Source organism: Phasianus colchicus, chromosome 2 (assembly GCF_987193195.1).
Source record: "Phasianus colchicus chromosome 2, bPhaCol1.hap1.1, whole genome shotgun sequence".
NCBI classification, from domain to species: domain Eukaryota; kingdom Metazoa; phylum Chordata; class Aves; order Galliformes; family Phasianidae; genus Phasianus; species Phasianus colchicus.
Window position 1 is genome coordinate 2,680,832 of NC_143437.1, and position 12,582 is coordinate 2,693,413.

General features: G+C 40.7%; 1 protein-coding gene across 3 annotated transcripts in view; it reads left to right on the forward strand.

Annotated features, from left to right (window-relative positions):
- Positions 1 to 12,582, forward strand: part of EFEMP1 (EGF-like fibulin extracellular matrix protein 1) — a 51,976-nt gene that overhangs the window by 34,389 nt on the left and 5,005 nt on the right. For all 3 annotated transcript variants that reach the window (XM_031597882.2, XM_031597880.2, XM_031597881.2), the window contains exons 6-9: positions 1,946 to 2,068; positions 5,587 to 5,706; positions 8,011 to 8,130; positions 9,536 to 9,655. In XM_031597882.2, the coding sequence (XP_031453742.1) occupies positions 1,946 to 2,068; positions 5,587 to 5,706; positions 8,011 to 8,130; positions 9,536 to 9,655 (483 nt within the window). The remainder of the gene's footprint in view (positions 1 to 1,945; positions 2,069 to 5,586; positions 5,707 to 8,010; positions 8,131 to 9,535; positions 9,656 to 12,582) is intronic.

Sequence of the window (12,582 nt, forward strand, 5' to 3'; positions counted from 1 at the left end):
GAGAGCTCTAAGGGGTTCCTTGAAATAAACCTCAAGAAAAGGTCCTTCTTGTAAACACAGATCTTTGTGGCCATAGTGTCAAACCCTCCAACAGTTTCCAACTGGGGAGGAGGTTAGCAGGCAAACAGAACTTTTCAATAATTGTTTTTCTTTCAAACTGAACTTACCATTGGGACAGAAATCAAAGACCCCAAGTGCATAAGTCAATCTAGTTTGTTTTGGTTTAGCTGAGTAGCTTATTATTCCATAGAAAAATAAACTCAGTGGAAATGGAACCAGGGATGCAAGTGACTGCACAAGGACTTCATGCATTTTAACTAATCCACCTTAAAAGCTCGCTCATGGTAAGTTCACTCCTATATGAGGTTCCTATGGATCCAACCAATTTTCTCTGTTCCACAACAGTGTGCATACTTCAAAAGGGTTTAATCTGTATGAGTATTAGAGCCATTTTGTTTTCAACTTCTGTAGGAGGTAGGGGTGCATGCAAAGCGTAGCAAATTCCCTGCAAAGACTTGCACTGCATCCACTGTGCTTTGGCTCAAGCGGTTAATGATGTGTCAGGTTGGTATGAGGCAGCCAGATCTTGTCCCTGCAAATCTTTACACCTGAGAATGTGCTTTTCAGCTGTCACTAGAGAACAAAGCAGTCAGCAAGGCCTGCACCAGCACGGCAGTACTGTGCCGAAATTAGCAAAGAGCTAATGGAAAAGGACTTCATTTTTTCCTGTCAGATTGAAAAATATAAATGTATACGTAAAATATTCGGACGTTAGGGGAAAGGGCAAACACTGAGAGTTAATTCAAACTGTTGATGGTTTATTTTTTATTGAATCTTGTGGTCAAAATTGTTTTCATTTGCGATGTGAAAGAATCCATCATTTTTTCCAAAGCACCACCCAGAATCTGCCACTGGAGATGTTCTAACGTCCCAAGTGCCTATACAAATAGAGAGGTCAGTTGAGATTTGTAAACTAGAGATCATAAGTTTTAAGGAATTTGTTTATTCAGCCTCGAGTCTCCAAATTGTGTAGAATGCCAAAATTAAAAGTCTTTTCACTGTACTGTGTCAGGTTACAATAAAAAGCTCTCTAATGCTTTGGATGTTCAGATGAGAAAATAAAATTGCAGTTCCTTTTTAAGCAAGCTGTTTGTCAGCACATGCAGTTTAATTGCATGTAAGTACCTCCAGCAGTTATAACAAATAGGCAAAGTCAGAATGTTTTTGTACTTGTATAAGCCTGTGTTTAGTGTGAATGAAAAGCTGCCTGAATTACACAGGAAAGTATTGGTCGAGTCTTTGCATTTTTAGCTCTACTGCTGAAATACAAACAGGCATACTCCATTTCCAAACACTCCAACAGACTGACTGAATTAAGGGAATTTTCATGGGAATGACAAGAGGCAGATCTCTTCCTGATGAGAAGGCCACCACATACCAAGTTCCAAGTCCCTCTCAAAAATGTGGAGCATGGGAACCATGCAAAAAAAAGGATCACCAGAGTCCTTCATAACATTAGCAAAATATTTCTACGTCTAATTCTTGAGAAAGAGCTGAGCTACTTTTGTTGAAGTCTTCTGGAGTAGTTCAGCATGGAAAAGAAAAAAAAAAAGCCAAATGGGTAAAGTAGCATAGAGCTGCAAGACACATTCAGAAAGTTTTATAATGATAAGTCCAAATAATAATGCTATTTGCAAAAAAAAAAAAAAAAGATTATTTTAAGTAATTATATCTGGAAATATTTTCAAAAGTGCTTAAGAACTATGAGAAATGTGATCAGAGTTTATATCCTGCAAACGGAGTAAACTTTGAGATTCCATCTTTGGAGTATCTGAACTTTGCTGGCCTCATTTGTAGATAGCTTGAAAGTAGGTAAAACATTTCAGCAGGTTAAATACATTAAGTAAGCTTTGTCACTAACATCATATTTGCTGTCTTTCTAAAGATATAGATGAATGTGCTACAGGAACTCATAACTGTAGAGCTGACCAAGTGTGTGTCAATCTCAGAGGGTCCTTCAGCTGCCAGTGTCCTCCAGGTTATCAGAAACGAGGGGAGCAGTGCGTTGGTAAGTCTTCCTCTGGCCTAAATTATCTTCTTTCATTCCTTGAAGTTGCAACCTCTTATAATAAAACACATGGGTAAAAAAGCTGTTTATTTTTGAAATGCAATGGAATAATCACTTTATCAAAATAATTAATCACTAAAACATGTAACTAGAAACTATTTTGAGTGTAATCAACACTTGGAATTGAACTTCACGAGATTAAGTTTCTTAATAGTTACCGTTGTGTTTATTATTTGTATTGGGGCATTGCCTAATGTCCCAGATACAGTCATAAGTCTGTGATAGCAGCAAGCTAAAGCATGTCTTTCCACTGACCTCAGTGAGATTTGAATCCAGATCTGCAGGACAAAGCACTACCTTCACACGGACCTAATCCCTGCTCTGCAGAGCCCCCATGCACAGCCTGTTTTATGAGTATAAATGAAAGAGATGGAAACTCTGAATGCAAGTATACGATATTTGCAACTTATAAACCACTGTGCTTTATTCCTTGGGCCAAAATAAACCATCGGCACCTCTGGGACCTATACAAGTATAGCATTAAATTAAATCCAAGTGCAGCATAAACACTGCATCTTTCCTATTCCATCCTCATTTGGGAACGTTATGCAAAAGTGCCATTACTCTGTTCCTGCAGTCCTCCATCAGCCTGTAGCACCTCTTTAATCATGGTTTCAATGGATGAAATGCTTTTATAGGCGCTCCAGTCCTAAGCCTTAGGTCTGTTGAGAGATATTAAAAACAACTGTGCAGTAGGAGAATCAACTGTATACATCATGAGGTGACATTCAGGATCGCTCCTTGTAAGTCACAAGGCTGGTTTTATGCAGCCTAAGAGAAAATGGTTCTTTGGGCCACAGCAAAGCAGGAACAGAACTTCACGTTTTCCTCTTTTTCTTCATGTTAAGGATCTTGAACTTGAAAAAGTTTATGGAAATAGTTTTGGCTCTTCCAAAAAGGCTTGACAAGGCTGTAGGTAGCCACTGCCTACCAAGGGCTGCAGGAAGGACACTGGAGAAGCTTCAGTACGCATCCAGTCTAACTTAAATCTCTGGCCATGGCTTTTCTCAGGGGTTCTGAGCTGAGGGCTATAGAAATCAACCCCCAGAATCTTTTCTAAAGGTATGCATCAGGCTCCTAGCTGACAAATTGGTGTAAACACAGATGTGTCTGATATTTCTCAGTTCTCTGTGCAAAAGGAGGATGAATAGTTTGGGAGTATAGGCACAAGAATAGTTTTGACAGCCCACTGATATATATATAAAGTTTTAAATAGATGGGTTTTATCTCATTTTTTTGAGAAATATAGAACTGCTGTGCAGTAGCACTTTTGATATCATGGCCCAGGGCACTGCTTGAAAGCCTTACAGGACATAAATTACAGAACTCAAAGCAGTATGATACACCCATATATCTTTGCACGAATCCATTTATGATTCTAAATCTACACTTAAAGCTGTCTGGAAAGTGAGATTTCCCTTCTCTTATTTAGGTCAAAAGCAAGAACAACACCTGTGTTACATATTACACACTGACCTAAATTATAAGTACATTGCTGCACTTAGTACTGTCAGCAATTCAGAATAAAGCCTGTCTTTGGGGATATTTTTTTTTATTTCTAACAACTTAGCCAGAAAATGTTCTTGATAGAGGTTCTCCATATGGGAGGAAATGTTTCTTTCAAATTTGAACAAAAATTTTCCAGACTTCTTTGGCCTCAAGTTAGAGGAAGAAAAGGACTGACTTCTAACCATTCATCATTTCTTTTATATATTCCATTCTTTTATTTTAAGAATTTGGTTGTTCACTTATTGCAAAATTAGTCTTTCCTGAAACACAGGACTGCAGATAGAGTGAATTGTACTCCAGCATGACTTCAAACAGAAGATTTGGCAGCACTGGGTAGATTATGCTTAGCACTTAGATCGATGTGGAGCTGATGAGCACAAGAGCCTAACCCTGCAAGAAAAACTCCCACTGAATTGGAGTGTGATCCTAGAAGCACTTCCATGCAGAAATACAGTGCCTAAAATGCAAAGCATCGCTTATACACCTATATTTAGTCTTTCAATAGCAAATTGTAGAGCTTAGTCCTGTAAATTCAGAGATGTGAGATCTGCTGTACCTCCCAATTTATTCCATTTCTACCTCAGAATTTTCCTGCAACAAAAGAGCTGTGGTAGCAGCCCCTACTGCACAGATAGCCAGGGATTTTCCACTGTAAGCCTTTTCATTCAAACTCATCCAAAACTAAGATTAGTTCCTGACAGAGGATGCAAAATGGACAAAGAAGGGGTTAACTTCTAATGATTATTTTTTCACTTCATATTAAAACAAACACTTTTCTCATAATAAAAATTAAAAGAAAAAAAAAACAAAAAACCACTTGGCCTCGTTTTAAACACAACTATGGTGGAAACAGCTGGAGGTAGGAAACTCAAGATCTGGCATGGTTATGGGAAGTGCCTTTCTTTGTTCCAGTGAAAACTGGTCTTATTTGTCTGAGTGCTGAGCCTTTGAAACCTCCCATTGTGTACGTGTAGAGAACAGGCATGGGTTTCTCTACCAGGCTCAAGCAGGCCATAACTGAAGACAACTTCTGCACGATCAGCATTGCAACGTAGCTGAAAAATCAGTTTGCAGCCAAACAGGCAGGATCTCCTCCAGAGCGTAAAGAAACCTTCTAAAATGCAGAGAGGTAAAAGAACGGGCTGCTGCGCGATTTGTGTGGTTTGCAGGTGAAAAGCCTGCTCCAATGCACATTAGGAATGCTGCAGCTTTGAAAGGCAGTCTGCTCCACCTCACAACCAGGGCTAATCTGCAGGGAGAGCCTATGGAAAGAGAACGCTGCCTGAGATAGCAGCAGTTCCAGCCTTGCTCAGCCCCAGAGCGCAGCCAGAAGGTGCAGTGCTGCTGTATGCAGAGGTATGCAGGAAGGGAAAGGGAGTGAGAGCAGCCCCTCAGGAACCCAGCCAGTTTCTGGGGGATCCCTGTGGAAGCACAGCCATCTGTTTCCTTTTCAGGGCCACTAATCATCTGTCCTCACAGGGAAAATTTGGACTCTTTTCCTAACAGGGCTGAAAAGATTTAGTATATGCTAAGTGTGCTGCATGAGAATTTTTGGATAAAAAAAAGAGCCATGAGTTTCAGTCACTGTGTTGGTCAGCATTGTGCATGATTATGGGACATTTTAGGTTTTGAAAAGCTGAATGAAACATTCTGGGTTCTGCCTATGCAAAATAACAAATACGACCAGCACTGTGGCACTGTGTAAGAAGTGAAACTGGCATATGTATGGATAGTAGTGGCTGGAAGACGATCAGTGAAGCAGACTTAAAAAGTTAATGAAAAGGAAGGGTAAAGCAGCATGCCCATTGAGATCTGTGGAAGCTATATCTAGCCCACATAAGCTTTTTTCTGCTTTTAATCAAGTTCATTTAACTTTACAGTTGGGTAACACAGCAGCTGTGAATGTCCGTGATTCCATTCAAACTAATTTCTCTTTTTTGCTAACTCAGATATAGACGAATGCACCCTGCCTCCCTACTGCCACCATCGATGCGTGAACACTCCTGGTTCCTATTACTGCCAGTGCAATGCTGGCTTCCAGCTGGCATCCAACAACCACACCTGTGTAGGTAAGAACTTCTTTACACGCACTTACACATAAGCTCACTTGGTAGAGACAAACACCGACGCATGACTTGCCGTGATAGCAATTGAATTGTCTTTATCCCAGCTTACTAAAGGAAAAAAAAAATACCAACCAGCACATCACACTGGTTGCTGTAGTGAGAGGCTGTCCTGGCTGTAGGAAATCATAAGATCTGCTGTAAAAGAATTAGAGATTGTAATAATAAAAAAAAATGGCTGCTGAAGTACAAGGTACTGAATAAGTTTATCTTAGGTATACACACTTCAGAGAAGGATTCTATTTCTTAAGCAAAACTGTTAATTTTCCAGGATTTAAAGACACATTTCTCAGTAACAGTACTGAAAGACAAGAGTGTTGTTGAAAACATCCGTAAAGAATAAAACCTGTGTTGCCATGGTGGTAATTTTTGTTCTTTCTTTTTATTTCATGTTTTGGAACAAGACTAGGTAGGAAGTCAGCAGATTGCTTTTCTCTGATTTGGGCTAAGAAACATAAATGGTCGTGCTGAACCTGAGCAAAGTTTTGCTTAGCCCAATGTTCCTTCTCCAAAATTCCAAACAAGGCTTTAGGGAAGAGTGTAGGAAATAAGATAAGTAGGTAGTCTTCCATGTTCCTAGTACTGATTAAGCAGTAAGTGTGGTTTGTGTTCCCTTTTTTTCTTAGCAATTTTTTTTTTTTCATGCAACATTATCTTGATCTGAAATTCTGGCCCCTTGGCTGTTGATTTTAACACAACTGAGTTCTCAGCTAGGAAGAGAAGAATGAGAATGGCTGTGAAAATCAAGAGATTGGTAATGGAGAAGGCTGGAAGTTCTCCCTGGCTCAATACACACATGCACAGGCACACTGCACGGCACTGCAGTGACAGAGGCTTTCATTGCTTTCCACCAAATAATAGGATAAATATTGCATGTGGGCTTAACATAATCATGGCTCAAATTCAAGCTGTTTTCTTTCAATTACAAATCCGTATGACAGCTCCAAGTTTGCTAGGTGCTTCACCAAGAAGTCCCTCCTGACTCTTGCTGGCCTCCCAGCCTAAGAAGTCATATTCCCACCAGGAAAGGTAAAGTGAATCTTAACAAGAAAATCTGTAAAAGAATGGCTGCTGCATCAAGGCAGACTCTCACATCTGCAACAGTCATCTGGCAGAAGTGATACTTTGCAGCTGTACTGATCACATTTGTCTTACAACTTTTTGCATATATTGAAAGTGGGTCAATATTTCTTGGAAGGGAAACAAACGGAATTGTGGCTTTGGCTTGCTTATTTATTCCTTCTGGTAGCGTTGTCATGATGTACGTTCTTCTCTCTGCTGCCAGAAACCAAATAAAAGGAGGAAAAAAAGCTTGGTAGTCAGTTCTCCCCTATTAATTCATTGTCAGGTCCAGCAGGATCATATAGCTAATTAATATTCTCTACATTGGTTTAGTTCTCATGAATGCCTTTTGCTGGGTTGGTTTTTTTTTGCAGTTTTATTGGTTGTTTCTGTAGGTGACTGCTGCTGACATGTATAAGCACTTGCAAAAGCTAGGAATTCAAAAATTGTTTACAGTGCAGCTCTCTACTAATGATTACAGCTGATGAACACAAATATGAATGGAAAATATGCAAGAAAGAAACACAAGGGAAAATAAGGAAGCAACAAAGAAGCAACAATTAGTCATTGCCCTATAAAAATAAGCACTACAAATTGCAAACGTGATTACACTTCTATAAACCTTGCATTTAAATTGCTTCTCTTCCCATATTGCAGTGTTCTCACATATATCCTTCGGATGGCACATCATGGAAAATCTAGCCTAGAAACATACCTTCCCCCTGTATGGTCTAGGCCTTAGAGCTCTGCAAAATTGTACTGGCCTAAAAGGCTCATGCTGTAATTGTAATGGTATTTCAAAGAACAAATTTAAGGAGTAATAAATAGCTCCAATCTTAACCACCACATGCTGAGAGCTCTTATCAGTATGTGTTCCTTATATCAATTATTTATAGACTTGGCATTTTATACCTGAAAAAAAGACACTGGAATGTGGAGTTTAATAGCCACACTAAACATTATTGGAATAATTCAGTACACATTCGGATAAGTCTCATTCCTGGAAAAATACTCTTTTTTTCTACATGGAATGTAAAGCATAGATTTGACTGTTCCAGAGACTGCAGGTCTATAGTGATGTAGTCAGCTGAGCTCCAGCTAAGCAATAGACCCAGACTAAGGACTAATCCACTTCATCAGCCTAATTACTGGGTACAAAAGATAAAGATCTGCAATTTTTCCTTTCAGACATAAACGAATGTGATGCCAATAACCCATGTGCACAACAGTGTTACAATATACTGGGTTCTTTCATCTGTCAGTGTAACCCAGGATTTGAGTTAAGCAGTGACAGAATCAACTGCGAAGGTAAGCGACGTTTTTCTGTTCTTGGAAAAGCAGTGACTTCGGATTGATTTTCCCAGAAGCCTCTCTGTGAACTAAGGGGTAGAATTCAAGTGGAAACATACTGTGGGTGTGTTTCATTGCCAAAAACCTTGAGTTGACTTTTTTCCTTCGATGTTGCAAATATTGTTGCTGATACACACCTTAGTAGCTGCAGCTTAATTCAGGTGTGTGTAGGTATGGCTGGCTGTCTTTAATGGTAAGGGCAAAACAGGACAGACATCACTACTGTTCAGATCACAGCTGGGGAGAATAAGGCTTCACAAGCACTTGAACTGTGTGTGGTCTAATGCTGATGGCCATTAAATGAATTGGAAAGGAATGAAAATCAAAAAACAATTGAAATTCTGAGTGCTGTTAGGTTCCTCAGAAAAGAAAAACCTTAAATTTTTGATGGTAGGGAAACAACAATTGGGCTTTTGAGGCACTTTTAAGCCTGTGTATACAAACAGCGTGTCTCCTGATGATTATACAATCAACACTTTATTTCCTCTGCCAGAGCCTCCACAGGGGTCCTCTAATTTCCTTTTGGACACAGGATGAGCTCACTCTTAAAGCCCGTATCCCTTCTACCAGTCTGTGAGCCAAAGAGGTCTTTTTGGTTTACCACTGCCCTCCTAAACAAGCCAGCAGAGCTATTACAGATGCTTCCTCTCCAAGCTTCTTAAGCTAATTTATTTGCAAGCGAACAGAACAGGGAGCAGCAAGAATGCAGCCTTCAGGATAATCCCTGACAAAAGTCGAGAGCTGGGTTCAAATCTGAGGTACTGGGAGGGTGTTACAGTGTTTTCCAAGCCATTCCCTAGTTTTCCTTGGTTTAATTTCATTTCTAGGCAATGACACACAGTGTTTAAATCAGTTTCATAGTACAGCTCTCTGGCAAGGGGCTGATGGTTACACAAGGATTAAAAGAAGAAAAGAAAGGGTATATCTCAAATATTATTTGAAGACAAAAAAGAGGCCTTGCCCTCTTTCCCAAAAGACTACTCCATTAGGATAGCACACAAATACAAAGGCAACATTTTTTGCTGTGCTAGCTTATCTCATGTTTGCTTTTTGTGAAAGCAGTCATTTTCTAGAAAAGAAGAACTGTAGATTCTCACTCCAGTTTTCCAAAACTACTTCTGAAGTCTTGGTTTAGCTTCCTCAAATAAATGTATTTCTCAGTTTTGGGAGTGTGCAATAACACAAGTAAAACTAGACCTTCAGTTTCCAACTTTAAGGTGTTGAGTCATTTCAGAGTCCTTGAGAGCTTATTCTTTAAAACAACTTCACTGTTTCTTCTCTTAGAAACAGCAACTAGCCATTGTATTTAATCCTGTAGAAAGGTAGGTGTCAAAAAAATAACCCAGAGTTCTGCTCTCTGCAGATACTGATGAATGCAGAACTTCAAGTTACATATGTCAATATCAGTGTGTGAATGAACCAGGAAAATTCTCCTGCGTCTGCCCTGAAGGTTACCAGGTAGTAGGAGGCAGAACATGTCAAGGTAAGTGCCTCTATCTTAACACTCTCAGTTCTGCATTGTTAGTATCATCACTTCACACAAGAGTAAGAATGCTTGCTGTCTAAGTATTTATGTTTTATGACATTATAATCATGCTTACAAAGGATACGTTGATGCATTTGAAGACCGACTGTATATTTGATATTCTTTTTATGTGAATCCTTCAGCTCAAACTCTAAATTCCTCAGATGCTTAGGAAAAAAAATTAAATTTTTGCAGCTCTGAGGTAAAACTCATCTTGGATGTCCAGGTTGTGAATCTAAGTTCCAGAGATAGATATCTGAAAAAAAATCAGGCCAATTATTACAGACACTAGGCATTGCTTTAAACCATGTTTCTTTTTATAGAGGCTCCTAAGTGCAGCCAGAACAGAAATGAAAGATATGTTCTGATAACAGACAGGGAAAAAAAAGGAAAAGCAAGAACTTTGAGCAGCTGGTTTTGTGTTTAGAAAATAAATGTTCTGGTCAGTTGTTCAGTTCTGGTTAGGTGCCACCACATTGCTAGGATTATAGTTCTGAAGTTTGTTTTTCTCACAGGTACTATATTACATTTATTATTTGCAATTTCTTCCAAAACACCAAAGAGCAATTTTATCTTTGTAATTCTGAACCTGATTTAACAAACTTTATTTTTAAAAATAAATGTTCTAATTGTCAGAGGGAAGGAACTCAAATTTATCAAAATGCTGTAAGGCGGTGGGTTGTATTTTTTCTGTTCTTATTGTTTTGTTCTAGTGTTCAAACTAATTTCATAGAATCATAGAATGGCTGGGGCTGAAAGGGACCTCGAGGATCATCAAGTTCCACCCCTCCTGCTGCAGGCAGGATTGCCAGCCACTAGATGAAGCACGAGACCAGGCTGCCCAGGGCTGCATCCAACCTGACCTTGAGCACCTTCAGGGATGGGGCATCCACAACCTCTCTGGGCAGCCTGTGCCAGCACCTCCCTATCCTCTCAGTGAAAAACTTCCCCCGACATCTAATCTAAATCTTCCCTCCTTTAGCTAAAAACCATTCCCTCTTGTCCTATCACTATTTACCCATGTAAAAAGTTTCTTTCCCTCCTGTTTATAATCTTCCTTTAACTATTGGTCTCCCTGGAGCCTTTCTTCTCCAAGCTGAACAAGCCCACTTCCCTCAGCCTGTCTTCTTAGGATTGATGCTCCAGCCTTCAGATCATCCTCATGGCCCTCCTCTGGATCCTTTCCAAAAGCTCAACATCTTTCCTGTGCTGGGAGTCCCACACTTGGACAAAGTACTGCAGATGGGCCTTACAAGAGCAGAGTAGAGAGGAGCAATCACCTGCCTTAACCCTCCTGGCCACCCCTCTTCTGATGCAGCCCAGGATATCGCTCGTCTTCTGAGCTGCAAGAGCACACTGATGGCCCATGCTGAGTATTTCATTTACCAGGGCCCATAAGTCCTTCACAGCAAGGCTACTCTCAAGTTCTCCCAGTCCGCATACATATCTGGGATTACTCCAACCCGAGCACAAAACCTTGTACATTGCTTTGTTGAACCTCATTAGGTTCACACAAGCCCACCTTTTGAGTTTATCAAAGTCTCCCTGGACGGCATCTCTTCCTTCTGCTGTATCAGCTGCACCACTCAGCTTGGTGTCACTTGCTCAGGGTGCACTTGCTCCCATCATCTGTGTCACTGATAAAGATGTTAAAGAGTACTGGTCCTAAGACAGACCCCTAGAGGACACTGCTCATCACTGGCCTTTACCTGGACATAGGACCATTCACCACAACTCCCTGGATGCAGTCTTCCAACTAATTCCTTATCCATTAAATATTCCGCCCTTCAAATCTGTATCTCTCCAATTTAGAGATAAGGATGTGCTGGGAGGCCATGTCAAAAGCCTTTCACAAGTCCTGGTAGATGACATCAGTTGCCCTTCCTTTGTCCACCAATGCCACCATTCCAACATAGAAGACCAGCAGACTGGTCAGGCATGACCTTCTCTTGATGAAGGTTGCTGCCCACCTCAGAACGCCTTCTTTTCCTTCATGTGCCTTAACATGTCTTCCAGGAGGATCTGCTCCATGATCTTCCCAAGTCAGAGGTGAGGCTTACCAGCCTCCTTCCTCCCTTTCTTGTAAATAGGAGTGATGTTTCCCTTTTTCAAGTTCCTGGGGACGTTACTTGACAGCCATGACTTTTAAAATACGATGGAGAGCAGTACTGCAGCCACATCAGCCAGCTCCCTTTGGACCCTGGGATGCACATTGTCCAACCCCATAGAACTTGTACACATTCAGTCTCATGAGGCACTCTCAGACTTACTCTGCCCTTACAGCAGAGGTGAGTTTGTTCCCCCAGTTCCAACCAAGAGTTTCATGAATGGGAGAAATATGAGAATCCTGGGTGCCAGCAAAGACTGAAACAAAGGACTCATTGAGTACCTCAGTCTTCTCCATGTCTTGTAGCTAGTTCTCCTTTCTCATTTATCAGAGGAGGCACACTCTCCTTGGTCTGTCTCTTCTGACCCCTCTTAACTTGTCTATCCCTTCTAAAAAGCTCATAGCCCTCAAGGCAGTATTCCAGTTATGCGAATCATCCCACCACGTTTCTGTGATAGCAATAAGATCATGGTTTTCCAAGTGCACGTGGTTTCCAATCCCTCCTGCTTATTTCCCACGCTGCCTGCACTGATTTAGAGGCACCTCAGCTGGGTTTTCACACTTACTGCCTTCCTAAAGGAGCCTTCCCACAAACCTCCAGGACAAATCTGAGTTTTTCCCCCACAGCTTCCTAAAGTGACACCCTTCCCTGGTTCTCTGTCACTCAGCAGTACACCTCCTCCCCCAGCAGCTCTAGCTTAAAGACCCATTGATGAACCCAGCCAGCTTGCTCCCTAGTATATCCTTGCCCCCTTGGTCAGTTCTGTACTATCTCACA